Consider the following 24,434-nt stretch of genomic DNA (forward strand, 5'->3'; position numbering starts at 1 on the left):
AACGATGCCCACGGCAGGGACGGTGCCAGGAAAGCAAAGCCCTGCTGGAGACGAGACTCACAAAGGGCCATCAAGGGAGGGGATTCTTCCCTCCTTTCAGCACCGTGAGCCCCCACCTGGAGCGCTGCAGCCGGTTTGCGCTCCCCGCGCCCGAGGAGGCACAACGGATGCCGCGCCAGCTCGGGGGAACTTTAAGATGGCGGTGCCCGCCCCGCCGCCAGCCGCCAGGGGGCGCTCCCCCGGCCCCGCCAGCCCCCAGGCCGGGCCTGCTCCCGGCGCCCGGCCCCAGCCGCTGCGCCGCTCTCTATGGCCGTTGCCCGTGGCACGGCCTCTGTTTACTTCCGGCAGCCCGGCGCCGCTGTGCATGGGGCGCGGGGGCGGCTGCCCGCCGCCAGCTGCCATGGTCGAGCCCGCCGAGGAGGACGAGCTGCCGGTGCCCGGTGAGTGATGCCGGCCCCTCACAAGGGACGGAGCTGCGAGCCAGGTGGGGGCGGCCCTTGTCCGCCCGTGGGCGTCCCTGCCCGCTTTCCCCACCGCTGAGCGCCATCACCGCCGGCCGCCTCCCTGCCCCGGCGCGGCCGCGGCCGCCTCCCGCTGCGCTTGGCGGCCGCCCCCGGCTGCCCCCGGCCCGCCAGTGCGGCGCGGCCCCGGGCTGCGCCCCCCCCGCCGGTGCCTTCCGGTGCCGGGGAGAGTGACGTCCGCTGACGTCAGAGATTAGACGGGGGCAGCCTTGCTGCCGTCACCGGCATGGCGTCGCGGAGCCGTGTTAGGCAGGCAGGGTTTTTTCAGTGCACAAACGAGTTTCGGTCCGTGGTTTCACCTACGGCAATGTTTAAAGGTTTTCTCAGGGCCGAGACAGCAAAACCTCCTGTACATTCGGTGGGATTTAATTTTCTGGGTTGGTAGGGTTTAATTTACAAATTTTAAGTTTTGAGGGTTTAGGTTTTAGTTGTGAAATGGCTGAGGTGGGAAGGACGTGTGTGAATTAAATTGTCTGCTTTTCGTATACATTGAATTAGGAATCCTTTTCATGGTGATGCTTCTGAAAGAAAAAGAACCCGTGTGCTCTGTGTGGGCGCGAGTGCAGAGGGCACCGCAGCCCTGTTCAAATGGGCAGCGTGGCTGGCCGGCTGGAGAAAAAATAAAGCGTTTTCAGATGCCTTTTAGCGTGGCTGTGGATGTAGATGTGTCTACATGAAATGAGGAAAAATCACCTTTTCTTTAAAAGGCTTGAATTGGTCTGCAAAAGGGTTGTTTTTAATAAAATACTGAAAGTGACACACGTCTGGGGGGGTAGTAAATACAATTTTACACGTGTCTGCTGAACCTGATGCATAAAGTGACTTCATTTGCAAATATGAGAAACTTTTGCATTAAAGAACCATTTCAAAATGAATAGCAAATTTACAGTCTGAGAGAGCTTTGAGTTTTGGAGCTGAGATGCAAATTACTGATTGTTTTCGTTGAAAGTAAATCCACAAAGATGTTTCAATGCTACTGTCATATGTAAGTTTATAGAAGCAGTCTAGTGTTACTGTGCGTGTTTGTGTTATCATAGTTTACATGTTACAAAAAGTCTGCAGGGAAGAGGCAAGGGTTTTTTCCCTTTGTTTTCCAAAAAATAGTTCTATGCTTAAAGCACAGGCTTTAACATTTTAAAATAGAAAGTCTAAGTGTGCTTTGTCACATTGTCTGCGTGGCTTTTGGCAAATTATTTAACTTGTAAGTTCATTTATTTTCCTGTAGAATTAATGTTTTCTGTGTCAAGCCACATGCTTACCCAAAAGTGGAATGAATAGTTAGCATTCTGCGTTGTTTTAAAACAACCCTGCTGACTTTCGAAAGTGGGAAGAATGGAGAAAAGTAGACAGATTGGAAGTGCAGAATAAATGTCTTGACTTTATTTTGGCGTGTTTTCATTTGGGTTTTTTAGATCGTGTCATATGATCAAAGATAGTTTTGAAGGCTCAGAGTTTTGATTTTAGGTGGCCATTTTTAGAGCACATATCTTCTCAGATGGCTGAGGAAGAGTGGTCAGTTTGGAGCCTGTCATCTCTTTACAGTGTGTTGTCTGTCTCTAATCCAATTTGGAAAACCTGTTTGAATTCAAGTGCAAACATAAGTGAGAACTCTGTCTCAACCTGTTTTCAGGATGAGCTTCTCGTTTTACTTTCTGGGGGCAGTTATTCAGAGTTCTTTATTCTTTCTTTTACACACCTAGTCATTCATGTTCGAGGATAGTGATAAAGGACATTAATGTACTTTAAAATAAATTATTGTATCCTCAGAACACAGTACGTCAGCAACAATACCTATTCTATTAAGACATTCGTGGAGGCTAAGAAGAATCAGGAGGACTAAAATGGGAGCCTGAAAATGACATAGTCTTGGTGAAACAGAATGGAAGAAAATGCTTCAGCCATTTTTAAAAAAAAGAGAAAGGAAACTAAAATGTGCACTGAATTAATAGGAAAGGACTATTTCAAAATATATGAGGCAAAATTTGTTTTTACTAAAATTGACGTTATCTTTTTGTGTTTTAGAATCAGGTGCTGTTTTCACATTTGGAAAAAGCAAATTTGCAGAAGATGTTCCCAGCAAGTTCTGGTTCAAAAATGACAAGCCTGTGCTTATATCATGTGGAGATGAACATACTGCTATTGTTACAGGTCAGTATTGGAAATAGACTTAAAATTGGAAATAGAGATAAAAGGTTATATTTTTGAACAGCTTGGAAAATTGTGATTCTTACGTGAATCTTACTGAGCTAATATATCAGATGAGGACTGTTCTGTGGGAACTGTTAGATGGCTTTGAAGTTAGTGTGAGGTCAATTAAAGTTTTCACAAGAACCGTTTTTAATGAATTTGTAACAACTGAATGTATCTCACAGGACTTAAATGACTTTGTTCAGTCTGAATGTTTCTTGTGTGAATCTGACAGTGTTTAGTAAGCAATCTTAAATATAGAGGTTTGTATTGTGGAAGTAAACAGTACCTGTTGAACACAGTCAACAAGTTCACTAGGAATCTGCCTGAAACAATAGATAACACTGTATCTCTGAAATGAAGATTTGTATTACTGTTAACTGCCAATTGAAAATAAGCCTTGAAAAAGCAACTCAAAAAACTTAAGAAAATCTTACTTAAATCGGAAATAAACTGCAGAAGCGTTCAAAGAAGCTCAGATGCAATACAGTGAGCAGTATTAATGTTTATTTTCATTTCTTGGAAATGATGGAAACAATACTCATTGAAGAGTTTGTTCTATTTATTTTACATGGAAGGGACTACTGTTTTGTTGATAAGCATGTGTTGACAAACAACTGCTGATGGATAACAAGACTTTGGTATGACATTTATATGTATATTTTCAGGAAAATATTATTATTTTTTAATATATTAATTTCTCATGAATTCCCAACTGGTCATTACTCATTAAGTAATGTCTTGAGGGTTTCTTACTATGTCCGCAGGCAAAGTTTGAGATGCTGGATTTTTAGAACAAACTATTCCAGGCATGATAAAAAAAAAAAAGTATAGATTTCATGGGCTGTGGAACATCTTGAGGGAAATTATACAATTAATTTTTCAAGCCTAACTTCACAGAAGATGAATTATCCATGAATAGTTTATTTTGAACAAAACTTGACACTTTTTCTTGGATTGAACCAGTTCTATTAAATTGCCTGTTGCATAAAATTAATCAGAATGTAACCTGGGGCACTGTGAAATTTCCCTTTTGAAATTTTCTTGGTATATCCTTTCACATGCCCACACCCAGTTCAGAATAACGGTGGTATCGTTCTCAGTTTAGACAAGTCAATTTCAATTGCCTCCTTGAGATCCCCCAGCATGTGCCTGTGCCAGCACTGTTTTCCCATGTCACTGCAACAGTGGCCATGTAGATAAAGCTTTTGAAGAAACTGACTTGCGTAGGTTTGCATGCAGCATCATTTCTATAGCATCTCCCCTTCTCCATGTTACTTTAATATGTGTAGCACGTTTCAAAAATGTCTTTGTAGTTGGCCTTTGTGTTGTAGTGTGCAGATAGGATACCAGGGAAACTTCTAGATAATCAGATCTTTATTTTCTCAAAGCTTTTGAGGAGAAGGAACTGTAGAAGCATGACTACAAAATTTCTTTGGTACCAAAAGGTTTTTTGAGACGTGGTAAAGTAGTGGCAAAAGCAAGGGTACAGTACTGATCAACAACAAGCAAATGTAGAGAAACTGCAAGAGTCATACAAAAAAGTGAAGAAGGGAAACAGAAAACCTTTGTGCCTCATTTGTGCTTCACACCTGTGCATGCCCGTGTGCACCTCACATTTCTGCTGTTAGATGGAGTTGGATGATACACTGGAATTACAGCCCTTGGTGAATGGCATTGAACTGCAGTAACACCTTGGATAAACACTGCAGAAGTGCGTGCCGATAATGAGTTTACTGAGAAGGGTACAGACCTTGTGGGAAACCAGGAGCTTCTTGAAATCCACATGAACCTGACCTGGAAGATATAAAAGACAAACATCACTGAGGAATGAAATGGATCTCAAGCAGGTGTGTGTTAATGCATGCTTCATTTTATTTTCAGTCTTTATTTACAGGTTACAAAATTCCTCCCTCCCTTTTTTTTCCACCCCCTGGAAGAGATAGTTGGACCTATGTATGTAGGGGACAGTGGGAATATGAGGTAAATTCAAATCTAATAGAAATGTATCAGTTTCACACTGACATGTCTCAACAATCATAAGTAAAACAGTCACCCAAACTGATACAAAACATGCCTTAAAGCTGGTTTTGGGCAGGAGACAGCTACATCTAGCACTGCATCTTGACTGAATGCAAATGAAGATGATGTACAGAAACTAATACTAAGCATTCAAACAAAATATTCAGGAATTTTCAGATATTTCATCTTAACAGCATCAATATTCCCATATGACTTCTAGGAAGAAAAGTGTAAAGTAAATACAAAACACTGTTCTTTGGCTTTCTAGGTCAGGAATTGGAGTCCAAAGCCTTATTTACATACTGTGTCTGTATGTTGGAATAGAGAGGACCAGTGATAGTTACTTGCTGGCTTTGGGTTGGTTTTGCTGAACTAATTGGAGAAGCATTTTCCTTCTCCAGTTTTGGAGTTTGGGAATTAAAATTGTGTTTCTTTATTTATTTACTCTGTACTATTAGCACGATCTCTATTAAAATGTTCAAGTAGATTGTTTTTTTTAAGCAGTTGTCTTCTTTAGTTCTTTAATGTGGTCATGAGCAGTATCTCTTCCAGCATCACTTGTAATATGTTTAATAATGCTTCTTGCCCCATTTCTGTGGGGTTTTTTTGTTTGTTTTGTTTTTTCCCAAGAATGTTGAAAGTCCACTCCATGTATCTGATATAACTGCAGGCTTTGGAAAGCAATTTATTCATCCTGTTGGGAGCTGGTGTGAAGTGATGTTGCGCGTGTTTTTAAGAGTCCCCTCCCAATACATTTCTATTAATTTTCTTTTCTACAAACCTCTTGAAGTTAACAGTTGTCTTATTGTTTATTTGCCTTGACTAGAGTATCTTAGGCAGCTTGCCCATATTTGATCAAAGAGACTGATCCTGTTCACAAGGAGGGGAAATGGTGATGATGAAAAGACATTTCCTGAACTCGGAGCTCTGGAGAGAATTGAAGCCCCCAGTGCAAAAGGGTAGAAGGAAAGAAAGAAATATCAAATGTAAAAGTAGGAGTGAAAAGAGGTGCATATGGAACCACAAGATTAGTATGCTCATAATTTCAGGTTTTGTAAGGCATAAGCATTCAACAATGTGTACCAAAGAGACCCTGGAATCTCTCCAGGTCTTTGGACACCAGATTCCTTCTACTCTTTCTGCTTACCAGCAGGCCATCAGAACATGGCAAAGTATCTTTTCCATCAACTGAAAGAGGAAAATGAGGAAAATTTGTACGTGTTTATGTTGATCTTTTGTTCTGTAGGAGTAAGCAACATACTGCGCTGTTTTTGTTTTTGTGATGCTAAATGTCCTAAGCGTGACTGTTCTTACTTCTCAATAAAGCTTTTGAGAATATCGTGACTTGCCTAACAAAACTGATGTCATTCCCATTTATGAGAAATGCATTTTAATTGTATATGAATTTTAAATGAACTGTTGACATAGTTTATTCACAAAATAGCACAAATTAAAACAAAACAAAACATGGTGCCGGGTGTATGATACTCTGTCCAAAATACTACCTTTTACATTTTCTTCAGATATAGCTTCTCAATAGAATATTGTAATAAATGCTCAAAGTCTTTACATTGTCTCCCCATTTTATTTTCCTCCCACACTAATATCATTTAGAAAGCAAGGTGTGTGGGGGTGTGTGTGGGTGTGTGTGTGTGTGTAAAACATACCTTTAAACATAGGTGATAGGAATACTTGGCTTCCTGCTATTATCATGAAGCATGTTGAGGATTTCAAATCTTACTTCCCAGCTGCTGAATGAATGCCTTTAATAGTGCTTTATGAGTCAGGGGAGCATGTGATAGATGGGGTTCCCAGGAATTACAGTTGTGATGGCAGCTGCTCATATAAGAAATGTCCTAGTTAGGAGACACTCTTCCTGAAGTCTCTCAAAACCTGTTGCTAAAGAGGTAAGCATCTTGTGACTTCCCTAATAGCCCCAAACTCGTGTCGGTGAAATATTTGGTGCTAAGCCAACACCTGCATACTTTGGAGAAATGTTCCAGTCTTGCATCAGGATGAAGGTGGAGACAGGTGTTGAAAGTATGTTCTCATCACCAAAACAGTCCAAGTAGTCCCTTTCTTTATATCCTGTTGCTTCTCTTCTGCTGCCCAGAGTCATAATCTTTCTCTTATGGATCTATTTTCTGCCATTCCATTCCATTCCATATAGCAGATGGCCACAATCTCTGTAAGCACCAAAGTAGAAGCAAAAAAACCCCAGCAATTTGTGCTTGCAAAGTTTTCAAATACAATCCTTGCCTATTTGTGTGCTGTTGAATTAGTTCTCACTTCAATGCATCTGTGGTGATGACTGGAGGTATCTCGGTATACAATTATAAAAAACGGGCATGCAAAATTCTGTTGTGTTTCCTGGCCAGTTAGATTGCATCATGTCTGTCCCAAAACCTGATTTCCTGTACAGACCCAGAAATATTGCTTCATTACAGGCATTTATTTAGGTTCCTCTGTAGTGCCTGTTAGTTTTCATTCACTGTCTGAATTTCCTGGTTCCCAGTTTTCTTACATTCTGTTACACTGCTAAGTGTTGGAAGCCTGAAATTATAAAAGGCTGTCACTCAGTTGTAAAAGAATGTAAAAGAAGTTCCTCTTGTCTGTTAAGTTCGTTGACTTACAAAGCAATCCCTGAGGATTTAAAGACTGGTATAAGAAACAGCAGATTATAGGATGAAAAGCATGACCTGTTGGGATTTTGAATGGATAAAAGAGAATGTGCTTAAGTGGAATTATGGCAGTTTGGCATCATGTTGCCACAGGAGTACTACTGTCTTACAAAGGCAGTTAAAAAGTATAAACCAAGGATATAAGGAAGCATATACCAATCTAGGATGCCATTTGCTAATAAAAATTATTTCTGTTAAGGTGTGTGTTGCTCTCAGTGACAGACAGCTCTGCGTGTGTTTTGACATGATTGCATTAGCAAAATTGGGATGGTGACATAAATGCTATTAGTAAAACACCACGAGAGTAGACTTGACCTCAGACTTTCTTCCCTTCTAACTTTCTTGGAAAGACATAATATTGATGCATAGGCTTGTGCAAAAAATTGTCAAATCTAACAATTAGATTGGGACTTTAGAACCAGTTATTGCTAGATGTTGATGGTTTGCTGGTTTTTTTTAAAACAAAAAAAATATTGCAGTCACAAGGTCATTATATTTAAGAAAATCAACGGATTTTTTAACAGAGTATTTTTGTTATATTTTAAACATTTCAATATCATGTTTTGTATTCTTTGTAAATCACATTCAGAACCTTCACTGGGAACTTATGCTACTGAAGTGCAAACAGCCGTAATATTTTGGCGTTATTATGTGGAATTGCTGTTATGTGTTGGGATCATGTGATAATTGTTGATGGCTAGGGTGACAGAGTTTATTACATAACAGCCCTGTGGTGGACTTTGATTCACAAAGCGCTGCAGGCCTTCTTCTAAAGTAAACAAACTCCTTTTTAACAGTTGTAAAAGGTTTGGTTTTTCTAAAAAATCAGTTTCTGTTTTTTCACAAAGATTTCTGTTGGAACAAGGATTTTATCTTTGGTTATGAACTTCACAGCTTTGCAAAAGGTAATAGTTTAAAAAGTGAAATTAAATTAATTCATCTTAAGGTATTGTCAGTAGTCAGTGTGGCTATCTAATTTGCATGCCTGATAACAAAAGTTTTCATCTGTTCATACACCATCCTCTTAAAAGAACACTGGTTATTTGGAATTACAATTCATTGTTTGTATTGGTCAAACCTGCAAGTTCGATGACACGTCATACCAGTTTCTGAAATACGGTTCTAGCATTGCTCTTGTTGACTATTTGTAATCTGATGTTTGCATTTAGGTTTGTAAAACTCCCTGGCTGCATGTTGGTTTTATGCATTCCTCCTTTATATGCAGAGTAACACATTAATACAGTTTGAGAACACATTTGAAAATTTATCAGTAACTGTGTTCTGTAGAAGTGCAGATTTGTAAATCATTTTAAGACATTTAGCAGTAAAAGAAATAGCCCCCCCCCCCCCCAACAGTAAAATAAACTGAATATGACAAATTTGTGTTTGTATTCATAATACAGCTGCATTATTCATTCCTGGTTTTGGGGTAAAAGATGTGGGTGCTCAGTTAAATGTGCTATTATTTTATAAGTGGGCCTATAGATACTGTGGTTTCTGAACTGCAGGGTCTGTCCAAGAGTACAGCATTTTATTTTCTGAAGAGCATTTTATCTGTGCTGTAATTAAAGGAGGGGATGTTCTGCTTTTTGTCCCTTCTTCTGGCTAGGGATTTCTTACTTAATGCAGTTACGACTTTTGTACTGAAAAATCACAAGGACATTCATTATTGTTTACACTTAAGTATTGAATTGCCTAATCTTAAACCTTATGTTAAAAGGAAGTAATATGTAGCACAGTGTATGAATGACCATCTTGCCTTGAATGAGATATTCAAACACTTGTATGGATACTGACTGTGCATTTTTTTTTTCAGGGAATGGTAAACTGTACATGTTTGGCAGTAACAACTGGGGCCAGTTAGGATTAGGATCAAAGAACACTGTCAACAAACCAACATGTGTTAAAGGTTTGTTTAATTTTTCTTTTCTTTTTTTTGTCTTTCTGAAAGGCAACCCTTATGAAAAGGTATTTTATAGGATGCAGTTCCAAAATAACTGATTCAGCCTTGTATACTCATCATGTGCAGCATATTACTGCATAAGCTCATAGAAGCGGCTTAAAAGGATCCCTGACTTGATTTTCCATCAGCTCCAGATTCTGGGTCCTTTTTGCGTCTGAATACATAGAGTCCTCTCTTTTTTGAGGGCTCTCATTCTATGTAATATTTGCCTTTTCTGACAAACCACATCTTCATTGTGACTGCAAAGACGTTAATCAGATTCTTCGTCTCTGCAGTGTTGTCTGTGTGTTCCAACAGCATTGTGTAACCTTTTTATCACGTTTGTCTTAGCACCTTTATAAATGAAAAAATCTATCAGGAGCTTTCTGCAAGTACTACTAAATTTTTAGAAACTTAAAGAAGTGCCCGAGGGGCATAAATGTTAATATATTTGTATGAAGCAGTAAAGTAAATGCCCATATTCTTTCCTGTGTTGTAAAATGTGTTTTCATTGCACATCTTGATCTTTCCTAGCCAGTTGTATCTTGTCAAGCAAAACTAGAGTGATACATTTTCCCTGTCTCCTTCCTTATGTCCAGTCAGAGCTATCCAAATAACACATTTCTTTTCACCATTGAATGTTTATCCTCATGCTTTCTGCCAGCAGATTGATTTGTTAGCTTATTGTTAAAAACAAATTATCCTGCTTGTTCAAACTTTTTTCTTCCTGATTTAGCTTATTCTACTGTCCTTTATCTGTTCCTCTCTATTTCACTTCAGAGGGAGAATGCAGCTACTCTCAGGTTCACAGCTTCTGTCAGCCATGTAGGAGATTGATTCTTACTTTGGCTTAAATGGGCTGGGTGTCAAGTTTTGTTTTTACTGTCAATTTGCAATGGAGAATAAAAGATGTAGAGAAGATGACAGCAATTGCAACTAGACCTGGCATCCATTGACAAAAGTCACAAGAGGGTTATCTTTCTTCCCTTGGAAGCAGGCAGCAGGAGAAAATCCTGGAGCTTTTCTCACTAGTTTTCTGTCATCACTTGGCTTTGGGAATGGGGTTGCAAGGACAGATTTCAGTTTCTGCTTGGGGCCAAACAGTTGTGGCTCCATATTTTCTGAGAAAATATCTTTGGGAACTAAACTAATTTAATTAGTCTTTAGTCATGAAAAATTGCCAGCAACGTTGTAAGTATAGCATGGCTCATCAAATACAATTGATTAGCCTAAGTGGGAGGAAGGTGATGGAGCACAGGCTTCTGAAGAGCTGGTTAAGATCATCACTGAAGCTAGGAGGCAGAGTTTTGGGATATAAAGCAGCAAGTTAAAATTGTAGGAAGAAGGCAACATTGGGAGTGTTCCAGCCTGGTGGTAGTGGTAGGTGTTGAATAGGATAGGCAGGAACCTGAGTCTGCACAATTGATGATTGTATCTGTGTGACAGACCAGAGACAGTTCATGCTTAAGTAAGCAGATTTATGCGGTGACTTGGAAGATCGGAGAAGGGACTTTAATCTGAATGTTATGGAGCTGATAGAAGTTGATTTGGAAGGACTGAAAAGGGTTTGTGAGAGAGATGATAGTTGTTGGCTTTGTCATGGACTAGTGCAGTAGAAAAGCAATTAAAGATATGTAAAAATAGTGTTGTTTTAGGAGGATTGTATAGGGCACATGGACATGGCTGAGGGAAGATAAATTGTTGGCAACAGTCATAGAATCATAGAACTGGTTAGGTTGGAAAAGAACTTTAAGATCATTGAGTCTAACCGTTAACCCAGAACTGCCAAGTCCACCACTAAACCATGTCCCTCAGCACCACATATACACGTCTTTTAAATACCTCCAGGGGTGGTGGCTCCACCACTTCCTTGGGCAGCCTGTTCTAATGCTTGACAAGACTTCCAGTGAAAAAATTTTTCCTAATATCCAATCTAAATCTCTCCTGGTACAACTTGAGGTATTTTCTTCAAGTCCTGTTCCTTACTACTGGGTAGAAGAGAACCAACCCCCACATCACTACAACCTCTTTTCAGGTATGTGTAGAGAGTAATAAGGTTCTCCCTGAGCCTCGTTTTCTCCAGGCTAAGCAATCCCAGTTCCCTCAGCTGCTTCTCATAAGACTTGTGCTCCAGACCCTTCACCAGCTTCACTGCCCTTCTCTGGGCACACTAAAGCACCTCAATGTCATTTTTTTGTAGTGAGGGGCCCAAAACTCAGTCACTGGGGAGAGGATGGAAAAGTTGATCCTTTGTTTCTGAAACGTAGTGTACCTGCCATGGGAGAAAGGCACCTCTGTATTCCCTTTCCCACCAAAATAACTCTTATTACGCTTGCCTGCATTCCCAGTTGTCATGGTTTAACCCCAGCTGGCGACTAAGCACCACACAGTCACTTTTCCACTCCCCCCTCACCCACAGAGATGGGGAGGAGAATCAGATAGGAATGTAAAACTCAAGGGTTGAGATAAGAACAATTTAATAATTGAAAAAATAAACCAAACCCAATAATAACAATAGCAGTTGTAATGAAAAGGAGGGAGAAGGGGAGAGGAATGAAATCCAAAGGGAAGGGAGGAAAGAAAACAAGTGATGCACAATACAGTTGCTCACCACCCACTGACTGATGCCCAGACAGTCCCCGAGAAGCAGTTGGCAGGCCCTGGCCAACCCCCCAGTTTATATACCGAGCATGATGTCCCATGGTGTGCAATACCTCTTTGGCTAGTTCAGGTCAGCTGCCCTGGCTGTGTCTCCTCCCAGTTGCTTGTGCCTTGCTGGCAAGGCCTGAGAAACTAAAAAGTCCTTGACTTAGTATAAACTTTACCTAGCAACAACTAACAACATCCGTGTCCTATCTGCATTGTTCTTACACCAAAGCCAAAACAGCACTGCACCAGCTACTAACAAGAAAATTAACTGCCCCAGCAGAAACCAGGACACCAGCCTTTCACAGTGGCCAGACTGCAGAGAAATAGGTGCAGTGGGTGGGTGGTAATTGAGCTGGAATTGAGACAGGATGGTATATGCAAAAATTTTAGGCACTAGTCCAGATAGGATTGTTCTTAGCAATTGAATTTAGTGATCAGTAAGAGGGCAGTGCAGAGCAAAAGTCTAGCAAAAAAGGTAGCTGTGCTTAATGAAGGAATGTAGGGATGATCAGACAAAAGAACAGTAAGACTGGAAGATTTGAGGTAGTGAGGAAACACATAAAAGGGAGATAAGAATAATGCTGTTAATGAAAACTGAAGACAGCTTTAAGCATGCATTTTGTCTTGCAATGCAACATACTCTTTGAGGCATGTCCCATAAGTGGTAAATTTTGGGGAATGTGGCACTGGGATGAAGTGGCTATCATCAAGTTAACCTGAGTGTCAGCTGTAAGTTTTTAAGGTCTCTATCTGTTTTCTTGTCTTGGGGGAATCCTGATTTATGAAGTCACGTGCTGGGTTCAAATGGGCAGCAAATCTTGTAGTCATTCTGTTGGTAAAAATATGAAAAAAAAATCAGAGCTCCCTCTAGAGCATAGAATATTTTGTTGTTGAACCAGCTATCGGCTTGTGTATAACTTCTCCCTCCCCCTTTGGCTTTAATTCATAGCTTTAAAACCAGAAAAAACAAAACTTGCTGTTTGTGGAAGAAACCACACTTTAGTTTACACAGGTATGTAACACATATTATATACGTATTAAATAAAGACGGATTTCTTCCTTTGCTTTCATGCAAAATTACATTAGGAACCCCAGGAGGAAAGAAGGAAAAATAAACAAAAATGGTACTGCTAAAACTTGGGGGTTTGATATCCAGTTCTTTGAATGCTTGATTTATTCTGAGCCAATACATTTATAGAATAATGTTATATAAGTGTTTGCTAGCAACAGACAGATGAAAAAATTTCTTGCTGGCATTTGAGGTGTGGTTAACAATTAAAGCCCTGTAAAGGTATATTAGTATTTTTTACATATCTGTACTTGAATTTAACTGTGACAAGTAATTTATCTTTAGTAGTATAAAGTTATATATTTGAGTAAATATAGTAGAACTGAGTATTTTCAGGACTTCAAATTTTGTTGCATTTTGGTTAGCCAAGATAGTCTGCTATTTCAATGACAAGTTGCTTTATTAAGCTATAAATAAATAAACTATAAATTTAAACAAAAAATTATTTTTTTAGAGAGACAGTATTCAGAGAATTGATGCAAATTCTTGTCATACTTCTAAAATTTATGTAATGGAATAGCCATCTTTGTGGTTGCAATCCGTTAGCTTGCAGCAATGTTATAAAGAGAATTGTTTGATTATTAGGAGGTTTATACATGTGGAGACCCTGAACACTGTAAATAAGATTATCAGAATAAAGCAGAACATTTTAATAACAATTGAGTATGTAAGACTGCACAGGGTAAATATTAGTCACTTCCAGCGTACACGCTGACTAGATAATTTGTGGCCATTTATATGGGAAGGACCATTTATAGAGTGTATGTCAGTTGCTTATCACATTTGTGTCTGGATTTGTGTTATTAATGGGCCTTATCTTTCTCATCATAGATGAGCACTTTAGATGTGAAACATACTAAAATTAAAAATATAAATCTTAAAGTTCTCTTAAGTCAGATATCAATCAACAGCTTTAACTTCAATTTTAAGATTCTAAAACAAAATAAAGACCTAGTTAATTAAATCAAAAGTAATTTAAATATTAAAATGAATAAACTATTTCTAATAAAAACCTAAGCAAAAATATATTTCATTCACAGTATCAAAACTATCAAGTTATGTATCTCTCTAATTTATGGACTAATAGGACTCCAGTTTTCTTATCTGTGACAGCATGCACCATTTTCCTTCTGCTTTATCTTAAAATTATACATTATTTGCGGAAGAAGCTGCTTCCAGCTGCCAGGGCTACTAGTAGTCATTTTCTCGGAACTCTTGCAGAACTTCAAATTGTATTTACTTTTTGGATCAGTCTCCAGAATGGTGGGAGACACAGACAGCCTAGGTTACATAGAAGGCCTTTAGAAAGTTCTGATCAAGCCTCCGTGCAAGCTACAACAGAAACTGCTAATGTCAGCTTGAGGATATTTCAGGGCAGTAGACCCCAGCTTTTCTGTAATATTTTTTGTGTTGAAAATTAAATGACTTGCTTTAGTTTCTCTGGTTTTTTTTTACCACGATGATAATGTCTTCATTCTGTGTATTACATGTGCTTTTCTGTATGCAGAAAAAGGAAATGTGTACGCTGCTGGAGGTAACAGTGAAGGTCAGTTGGGATTGGGTGACACAGAGGAAAGGACCACATTTCACTTAATTAGTTTTTTTACCAACCAGCACAAGATCAAACAGCTAGCAGCTGGATCGTACACCTCAGCAGCTGTAACTGGTAAGAGCAACCACTAATATAAGCTATTTATGTGTGTCCAGCCTGGTGTTCCAGGGAAACATGTATTCCAGCATTCTGTCTGCTTATGTTGGTGCGTTTTCTGTGCCTCCCTGTCGTCCTTCCCTAGTAACCATAGACATTTGCCTATATCAACACAATCTGGTAAAGGGTGGCAGTCTCATTGATTTCTGACAAATTTTGTGGAAGTAAACCTTTTACGTGAGCAATGGCCTGCAATGGGAGCTCAACCTGTTTTAGGGTTAGCAGGAATCCTTACGAAGGAGAGACAGTGTGAGTGCCCTCAAAATGGGAAGAATCTTCAGTTCATTTCCAAGAGAAGCCAACTACAAAACATGAATCTTACGAAAACTGACTTCCCTAATTCCACTTCTTACTGCAGCTGTTCTGGTCTACTGGTATAGGCTACACAGCTGTGTCATCAGTAATTCTGGGATGGACCTAACCTATGACCTATCTTTCTGGTGGCAGAATTACACAATTGCAACATGTTGAAGTCAGTTATAATACTTTGAGCCATTGAATGAGTGGTCCTTTATTACCCTATAATGTAATTTCTCTAGTTTTGCTATAAAGCAGCTGTTTCTGTACATGTTTAGGATAAGTTACTGAGGCTGTCATTTCAGAATGTGACAGAACACATAAGAGTGTATGAGAGATGCTAGCCTGCTCATTTGGTTTGTATTTTTTTGTGACAATTACTAACATTCTCCTGAGATTTATTTAGTTTCCAGAAGCATCTCAGTAGCACTATAGATGGTACATTTTTTTATTCACAACTTATTTCCCACCATTAAGAAATATGCAGGGAAAAGACTTCATCTCTTTCGGAAAAACAGATTTTTCATGTTGTTTGTTACTGCTGCAATTGGTCTTTGTGTCAACAGAGGCTGGTCTTAATAAACCTGGAGCAGCTATTGTGATAGTTTAAGGAAAACAAAATGAAGCTGGGCAATATAATTACCTGTGAAGAGGACTGAAAGATAAGACTGGATGAAGCAGGATGTGTACCGAAGTCAGAACAGAGAATAAGTTTGGAAGAATGAGAAAGTGGTGCCTTCCTACTAGAAATAAGATGTCTTAAATTCACGATGGTATTTGCATGCTGACCTTCGGCAGCTGAATTGTCGTATACGCTTGATCTTCCTCTTTCTGAAAGATTTTTTTTACATAGTACATAGTACTTTTCCCCTAGCTATTCATGGTCTAACACCAGTTGATGACTGTGTGCTCTGTGTCACTTTTGAAAAGCTTAAGCAATACCCTCTTACTTCAGACCTGAGATCATGACATTTAGTAGTGTCATACACAAGAGTTTATGAAATGGTCTTAAATGGGTACTATAACTGGTTATTAGTTTTGGTTTTAAATCTGTTAACTGTCTGTGTCTTCATTTTAGAGGATGGGCAGCTTTTTGTGTGGGGTGACAATTCGGAAGGTCAGATTGGCTTGGCTGATGAAGCCTGTGTCAGTGTCCCTTGTCAAGTGGATGTTGGAAAACCTGTTTCCTCTATATCCTGTGGGTATTATCACTCTGCCTTGATAACAGGTAAGAAAATGGGGATAGTGGTTAGTGGATACAAGTCAGTGGTTCTCAGATTGTTGCCTTTGTAAAGGTAGTTAATGAGGCATTCATTACTTTTGAAACTAGATATGCCATAGCTGTTAAAAGCTGCCATGTGGCAGAATGTCACCTGTGTAGTTTTGTATTACATTGGGAGATTTTACCAGAGACAGGGTCTCTAAAACGTGTTCCTAATTGATTTATTTGGGAAACTTGTATGTAATCTTGTATTATGTAAAATGTATTATGTAAAAATGTATTATTGTTTATTATTGATGAGCTGACAGTACTGTGAGAAAAAACTGCAGTTAATTTTTGGCATTTGCACATTGTTGTGCATATTAGAAAGAATGACTGTCTTATCACACTTATGTTTATGGAGGTTGTGACAGATTTGGATTAATACCGTGGTTTCAATAATCCAACTTTTCTTTCATTTTTTTGTGATGTTCAAATAATCATCTTCATCTCTTCTAGAAATATAAATATTGAAGAGACTTACTGTGTTTTGTGGAAAAACTGATTTCATTTGTTAGTGGTGTGAGATTGTTGTCAAAGTTTGATGTTCTGTCTTAAATTTTAAGTTTTAAAGTCAAATAAATGGGCAGTATACAATATAAGGAGAAGCATATGCTAAAGTGAGCTGGTCTCTGATCTCCAAACCAACCCACCTCCGTGTTGCTTTCCACCTCTCTCTTCCCAGCTATCTATTGGTTTCCAAAGTGGTGATGCCACTCATTTATTATTAATGCCTGTATGGGTGAATTTATCAGTCAATATTGATGGTATTACACATGGACAGCCATGAATTCCTCTCAGCCATATAGATTTACATTATTAAGCTTTACAGTTTAGTCCCCTCAGAGTAATTACAGATTTCAAAGAATCAGTAGTTTTGACTGTAAAGCCTTTAATGGGTACCCAGGAACTATTCCATCAGATACTTTTCTCAGGTTACTTGATAAATGTTACTTTTCCACATATGATATCTATATAGCTCTCTGAGAACATGCTGTTAACAGAATGAGAGCTTCCTGTGGTGGAAATTATTTATGTGTTATGCTGGTAGTGTGCAACTCTTATTACAGATGCTTTATTACAGTAAATGAATGAAGTGCCTCTGACTGATCAGGAGCTCAGTGCTTGTTAGGAAATCTACAGCTTCCTGAACTTGAAATAAAAAAAATAATAATTAAGTCTTACTTCAAGGATATAGTAAGAAGATGTGTATTTCTGCCTTAGAGCCAAGAGCTAAACCTCTGACAAGACTGCAGTGAGGTGTGACAAAACCTTTGTTAGAAGAAGGGTTGAGGACAAGCATCTAAGAGCAAGGAGAAAACAGTGTGTACCAAGTGCCCTAAGGAAGTGCAAACTTTTAGTGGAGGGGGATGAGAAAAAGGATTAGGGTAGCAGCTGGGTAAGAAGAATGGAGTCTAAAATATTAATAGGAAGATGAACTGGTTATCACCTGTGACAATGAGGAGTTGTCGAACCTGTTACTGTTTAAAGAGGCCTGGTTGTGAGTGGAAAATCTTGGTTTTCAGCCTTAGTATGTGCAAATCCTGCACAAACTGGGCTTCAGTCTCACTGGAACTGCTGACATGCAGATGGCCACTTCTGTGGTGAAAGGTTGTGGGTTTTTTAAAATTATTTTCTTTTGGGCCCTTGCTGACAGTTTTATTTGACTGATATTTTAACTACCATAGACATTTAGTGTTGGATATCCAGTTACTTTTACTGAATTCATTTTCTGTTGCGCTAGTGCCAGTGTATATCCAGACAGTGTTTAAAAACAAAGCTTACTCATTTAATATAAGTGTACCATAGTCATACATAATTTTAGCCATGAAATTAGCCCTTAAATTACAATGTGGAAATTCTGCAGACTGAGTCTGTTTAAGTACAAATGTAGTTACCTTATTTTTCTTACAGCATAGTTAGGAAGGAAGTCAAGTCACTATGCTGTTGCTTAAAACTTTTTTTTCTTTTGAATTTTTGCTTTTTTTTCTTTAAAAAAGGTGATTATTTCAGTAGTATTAGGATTCTTTTTTCACTTATGGAAAACGCTTGTAGGACTTGCTAGACTGACTTAGAACAGTGGTTGACATCGTCAGTATTCTGCCTCTGAGGGGTGGCAGAATATAGCAAACTGGATAATTATGATGTATTTGGAATATTCATATTAAAAGGGTTGGGTTTAATTTCCCCTGAATTGCCAGTTAGTCACTGAGTTGTGCCTTGAAGTATGTTTAAAAGTTGCCTAGCATGGGGAGTTTTCCATGTATTTTTATTGTATGGTTTTATCTTGTATACTAGAATTTGGAGTGATTAGTGTTATTTTTAATATATACTTTTGGAAGTAATATCTGGAAAAGAAGGTGGTTCTGTATTTCCACAAATGAATTCTGAACTGTTCAGGTGAGTGTGTAACCTGTAGTAATTCCCTCAACATCTATGAAGTATACCAGAGGAACTTTCTTAGTTTGTGGATGCTGTTATTATGGAAGAAACACTGTTAATACGAAGCTTTCAACACCTGTAACTTCTCAGTTATTAGAATACTACAGAATTGCTACATTTTGACTTTTTAAACATCAATACCCTGTCTTTAAAAATAAAATGTAGTTGCAGGATGTAGGACTTGATACGTGTTGTCGGGCTGAACTCATAAGCATGGCACTAAATGTTTCCCTTTCTTATTATATTTATGTTTCACACAAGCTGTATACTGGCTAAGCAAATTGTTAGAATCACAGGCATACTGGGTTAAAACTAGGAGGTGGTTAATGGACACTGGAATACATAGTGTGGTCACAGAGTGCCCTCTCCAGGGCAGGATGTTCATTAATAAGAGACTATTGAGAAAAAAAGTGGTGAAGTATGTATTCCAGCTCTTTTTTTTTAAAAAAAACACCTAAAGTTGTTATTTCTTTGAAACAGCTGGTTTTAAAAAGATTTTTTAGTAGGCATTTGTCTTTCAGGTGTTTAACGACTGTAAAGCCAAGTGCAGTGTCAATAAGAAGTAGAGTGGAATCCTGATGTAAACCTTTAGTAGATAAAAGCATGTTTTATGGAAATTGTATGTTATTCAATCCTGAATTTGTACTTCAGTCCTACAACCCTACCCACACCCCTGACGGTTCTCTTACCTAGTAGCTCCAAAAAGGTGATTTATCATCTTTCTTACTTTTCCTTTTTAGAATGCCTTCCTTGCAGATGGTAATTTAACTGCTAAATGTGTCAGTCACCTGTATTCTACGGTGTACATGTGGCTGCACTGACACCAAAAGTAGTTGTAGAATAGAAGATCAGAATATAACCTGAATTATTTTTCACAAAAAACACTTCTGAAATTTAGACTAGGCATAAACACAGGCAGTGGCTAGCTCATTTCCGTATGCAAATTAGGAAGCTGGTCTGGTTACTCACGTACTGTTTAAATGAAGGTTTACTCCTTTTTCCTCTCACTTTGGATTCTTCCAAGAGTTCCACTGAAAATAAGTTTTTAATTTATAGTTTCCAGCCCTCTTTAGGACTTTTTTACAGTATCTGTTTCCTTTCCTTTCTTTGTTCAGGCTTGGGACATTAGGTCTTCATGGTAGAGGTATGTCTCAAATAAAGCACAGAAGAAGAAAGAGCTGAAAGAGTGTAAAGCCCAATTTTGAGTCCATACACAGACCTTTACTTGACTAGTCTTTGACCATGCTCACTCAAGTTTTTCAGAAAGCCTTAAGCTTGGCAAGCATACATGGTTCATTTGTCCACTGGAGCAGATGGAGACCAGGAAAAGCAAATGTATCTAACCACTCTGGTATCTCCAGCAGAATTAGGTTCGTGGAGCCAGAAAGGAGTCGAATATATTGGACCTCTTCTGCTGTTTCCCCTGCTTGAACTGCTACTGTAAGCAATGTCAAGATAGAGTCCTGCTATAAAGATACCTTTTCATAGAGAGCTTTGCAGGTTCTTTGAATTCCTTTTTTAAATTTACTTTGTAATTGTTTTTAAGGACCATTCCACAAACACTTACTTCCTTGCTCAGAATTTCAGCATTTGAGGTGGTTTCAATCACTTTGGTCTTGAATAAATACTTCTTCCTTTTTTTAATTTATTTTTTATTTATTTTTAATTTATTTTATTTTTTATTTTATTTTTTTATTATTTTCTTATTTTATTCAAGGATTCATAGAGGGATCCAATTCTACTGCCCTCATTTGCCATCAGACAGGTCTTAGACCTTCTCTCATCTGCAGTTCACATATTTACCTTTGAGGGGCCAAGAATAGTTTTCCATTTGCTTTCCCATTTTCTTGACATGCTCCTGTGACCTAAGGTTTAGTGATACAGAAAATGTGCCACACTAGGGAAAGTTCAACATGTGAGAATGTGACTCATATGAGAGGAGAAAATTAAATAACCAGATTCCGTTGTGAACAGAATGTCCCTAAAATGCAGTTGTATTGCACACGTACTGTACTCAAAATTTATCTGGGTTTAGCTGGATTCCCTTTATGTTTGATAGCTATTCTTCATAGTTTTTAGACTCCTATTTGCCTTAAAGGGATGTGTAATGTATTCAAAAATTGCTTTAATAAATGGGTTTATCTTTGTTAGCTGGATTATTAAGTTGAAAAAAATGTAATAAACTTGATTAGTTTGGGAAGTCAAAGGAAGCTTGGCCATTTGAATCTCTAATCCTATTAATTAGATTGTGATTGGATTAATATTTGTGGTGCAGTACTGTTTGAAAAGAAGTGCTGGTCTCTTCAAAGAGAACTGCCTAATTAGTTAACTCTCAAGTGCTTTTGAGGGTTTATCGGCTTGTTTCTAGAAGTATATGGCAAATCCAAGTGTATAAAAACAGCGCTTACCTTCCAAAAAATGCAAGGTTCTTTCTGTTGTTGGGTTTTTTCCTTTCTCTTCACTTAGAATCCCTAATAAAATCTCTCTGTCGATGGAATGTTTTGGTTACAGACAACCTCACATTGCAGTTGATTTTTTTGTTGTTAATTGGGCTACTGTTTTAGTATAGAAAATTGATGCTGCCGCAAATAACTGCAAAGTACCAGCCTGTTCAGAGTGTTTCTTTATGTAGGTATAAGAATAAAGATCAGAATCAAACCAGAATATAAAACTAACAGAGAAGCCTAAACACAGTCCTTAGTTTAGAAATGAAATGAAATATATTTTTCTGCAGCTGAGATCATGTGCTCTTTCTTAAAAAACACAGATTGAAATGATTGCAGAATGCCTCTTAGAAAAGAAGTATAGAAGAATGCAGAAAAGATTATCTGTGCACAGATACCTGCAGGTAAATTAAGTGGTATAATATTATTAGGGTAGTTTGTGTGTGCAGGAAAGAAAATGTCAGAATAATAGAAAATCTAAGGAGAGATGGCAGGATGGGATTACACCTCTGATGATGATAGTTGGGCAATACAGCTATCCTGTTTCATCATCTTGCTGAAGAGGGTGTCGCTCTTGTGAATAGATTGTGAGTGGCTACTCTTAATGGCCTGAGCCCTGTGAAACCTTTCTGGCAGCTTGATATAGAGTAAGATTGTATTATTGTCATTCCCTGATTGCCCCTCTGTGCGGTTAGAGCATTATGTAAAGATGGTAAGTCCAGTTGCTAGCCTTAGTGGCCCAGGAGCATGGCACTTGAAGAATCTGCCATTGTGAGAGGCAGAAGTGATCTTGGAAAATAGAGAAACAATATAAAATAGTCTGGGGTTTCTTTGACTAAGGCAGAGGCTAAATTTCTTAGGTTTTGTAAGTGTTACAAATAAATATTTTGTCATCAAAGTTAGGTTCTAAGTCTTTGATGGGAGTGCTGGGCTGCAACTTTATGTTGAGGCATAGGACCCATTTTCCATTTAAAACAGGACTTTGGTTTTTATGAAAAGTTTTTTTTTTTCCTTTACAGTTTTTGCTCTTTGAGTATGTCACGTGGTTTTTTTCCCCAGAATTTTCAAGTAAATTGATAAATTTATGCATTTAAATTAAGTGGAAGCTGAGGTATCTTCGAAGTTGCATAACCTCTTTATTTTTTGTCCTGAATGGACTTTACCGTAAAATGAGAGACATGCTTCAGATTCTCCCTATAGTTATAATTAATTGAAAACCTATCCTTGGGCTTTCTCTGAAGAGAACAGTTCATCATTTAGACCATTTTTGTTTGCTTATTGAGGACTGTCAATACCAAAGGTAACATACATCACAGAGCAGCATGACTAGTCAAGAATTACTTCCTCTGATAAGATGGGAGGAGAAGCACTGCTTTATTAAAAGACATAGTAGTTTAAGGGTTTTCAGAATGAATCAAAGCCCTTCTGATGGAGGGTCCTGGCAAAAGCAGGCTGTGCTGCTCTGTTCTATGCACCCACTGCTGTAGTTACTCTTTAGCACAAAGTAATCGAGAGCCAAGTGCCACAAATTAAAAAAACAATAATATATATATATATTGCTGGCAGAAGAGTTTTCCAGGAAAACCATTTTGAATCAAGGTTATCTATTGGATTTACCAGATGACTTAAATGCAAACTAGTTGTCCCATAATTACACAAAATGAAGATGCGGTTTTGCAACCTGAAGTTCTTGCTCAGTTCTTATTCACACAAAAGGCAATTTTAAATGAGTGTACTGCTAGAGCAAAGCTCTGGAAGATTCAGTAAAAATGACACATTTCTTACTGACACCAGTTTTGACTTTCTCATCATCAGAATTAAAAATTCAAAGCAGTAAAATTCTTTTCCTCTCTTTGCTTGGTATGCCCAAGTTTTAATAAACTTCAGTTCATTTTGAATCATATCCTTCAATTTTTATTAACTTGGTTTTTACAATTTCACTAATGGCATTTGCTTTTTAGAATGCATACGTAGCTTCATTTTTTGTACTTTACATTTTTATTTACAGCTTTACTTCTAGCTCTTCCTTATTTCCTATTTCTCTGTAGCCTTGGTTTTTTGGTCATTTCCATTGTCCTTAAATTCCCAAATTTTAAGTTGTGGCTAAAAAAGTGCAAGGAAAAAGCAACAAACGTAACAGCTATGCAAATGGGGGAATATGCACAAAGGCTAACAGAAAACTAGTAGTGAGTGTGTTTTCTTATGCTCTGCCTGCCTTCAGTGGAGAGAGGGATGAACTTCTCTAATGGTCAGTTCTGAACACCTAAATGAGGCTTCAGCTTTGAAACTTTGTTTGAGCTCATCTGTTTTCACTGTGTGTGGGGAAAGACCAGCATTTCCAAGGTTAACCCAACTTCCATGTTGGCAAGGAAGTTACAGCTTTTGAATAAAAATCTCTCAGATACTTGCATCATGCAATAGCAATGCTTCTAAATGGTGTAAAAATAAATTTGTGAACACTAGATGTATCCTTCTGAAAGTAAAAGCACATTTTGTACTGAAGTACAAATCTGCATGTTTCCAAAAATATTGTAGATGGGTGCTTCTGATGACTGAGCTTTAATAATGGAGTATACATCTGGGGTTTGGTATTATATTTGTTATGTAACTGTAGCTATCTCTTTGAATTTCCTTTAGCTCCTACAGTAACTTAAACATTTCTTTGTCTTGAACTAGCTCCATGTGAGAGTTTTGTTTATCCTTGTGCTTTGTTATATCCAACTGGGATTAAACCCTAAACTTTTCCATATGTAATGGCACATGATGAGTTTTTTGGTAAGTAATTTCAAATTCAGATTGTGGGCCACAATTTGCTAAGAGGACACTACTCCACAGATAGTTTTTTTCATGAGTGCAGAATACTCAACTGTTGCTTTCCTACCAGTAAGGAAACATTTTCTACCCAAACCTCACTCCCCATTAGAATAATTTGGACCCCTTAGGACGGAAAATCAGAAATGTAAATGTAGATAAATTGTAAAAAAAAAAAAAAAAAAAAATGTAGGTAAATGTAAAAGATGTAGATAAATTGTAAATATAGCAATGGGAAGTACATTTTCCATGTTCCATTTTTAACTATGGTAGAAGGATATATAGAATGCTGTCTTGAATAGTAATTCAGACATACATAGCAGTGAGAAAGCAAAGGGAGTGATTGGAAAAGATAAAACAAAGGAAACTTGAAAGTAAAATAAATTACCCAGATTTGGGA

General features: G+C 38.1%; 1 protein-coding gene across 7 annotated transcripts in view; it reads left to right on the forward strand.

Annotated features, from left to right (window-relative positions):
• Window positions 1-24,434, forward strand: part of RPGR (retinitis pigmentosa GTPase regulator) — a 60,682-nt gene continuing 36,248 nt past the window's right edge. The window contains exons 1-6 of one of the 7 annotated variants that reach the window (XM_055702060.1): window positions 1-440; window positions 2,544-2,669; window positions 9,228-9,320; window positions 12,952-13,014; window positions 14,579-14,737; window positions 16,155-16,304. In XM_055702060.1, coding sequence (XP_055558035.1) covers window positions 5-440; window positions 2,544-2,669; window positions 9,228-9,320; window positions 12,952-13,014; window positions 14,579-14,737; window positions 16,155-16,304 — 1,027 coding nt within the window. In that variant the 5' untranslated portion in view covers window positions 1-4. Of the gene's footprint in view, window positions 441-2,542; window positions 2,670-3,355; window positions 4,559-9,227; window positions 9,321-12,951; window positions 13,015-14,578; window positions 14,738-16,154; window positions 16,305-24,434 lie in introns of those variants that run through there. The other 6 variants (XM_055702057.1, XM_055702058.1, XM_055702054.1 and 3 more) reach the window with 6 other exon arrangements.

This window comes from Falco cherrug, chromosome 2 (assembly GCF_023634085.1).
Source record: "Falco cherrug isolate bFalChe1 chromosome 2, bFalChe1.pri, whole genome shotgun sequence".
In the NCBI taxonomy this organism is placed as follows: Eukaryota; Metazoa; Chordata; class Aves; order Falconiformes; family Falconidae; genus Falco; species Falco cherrug.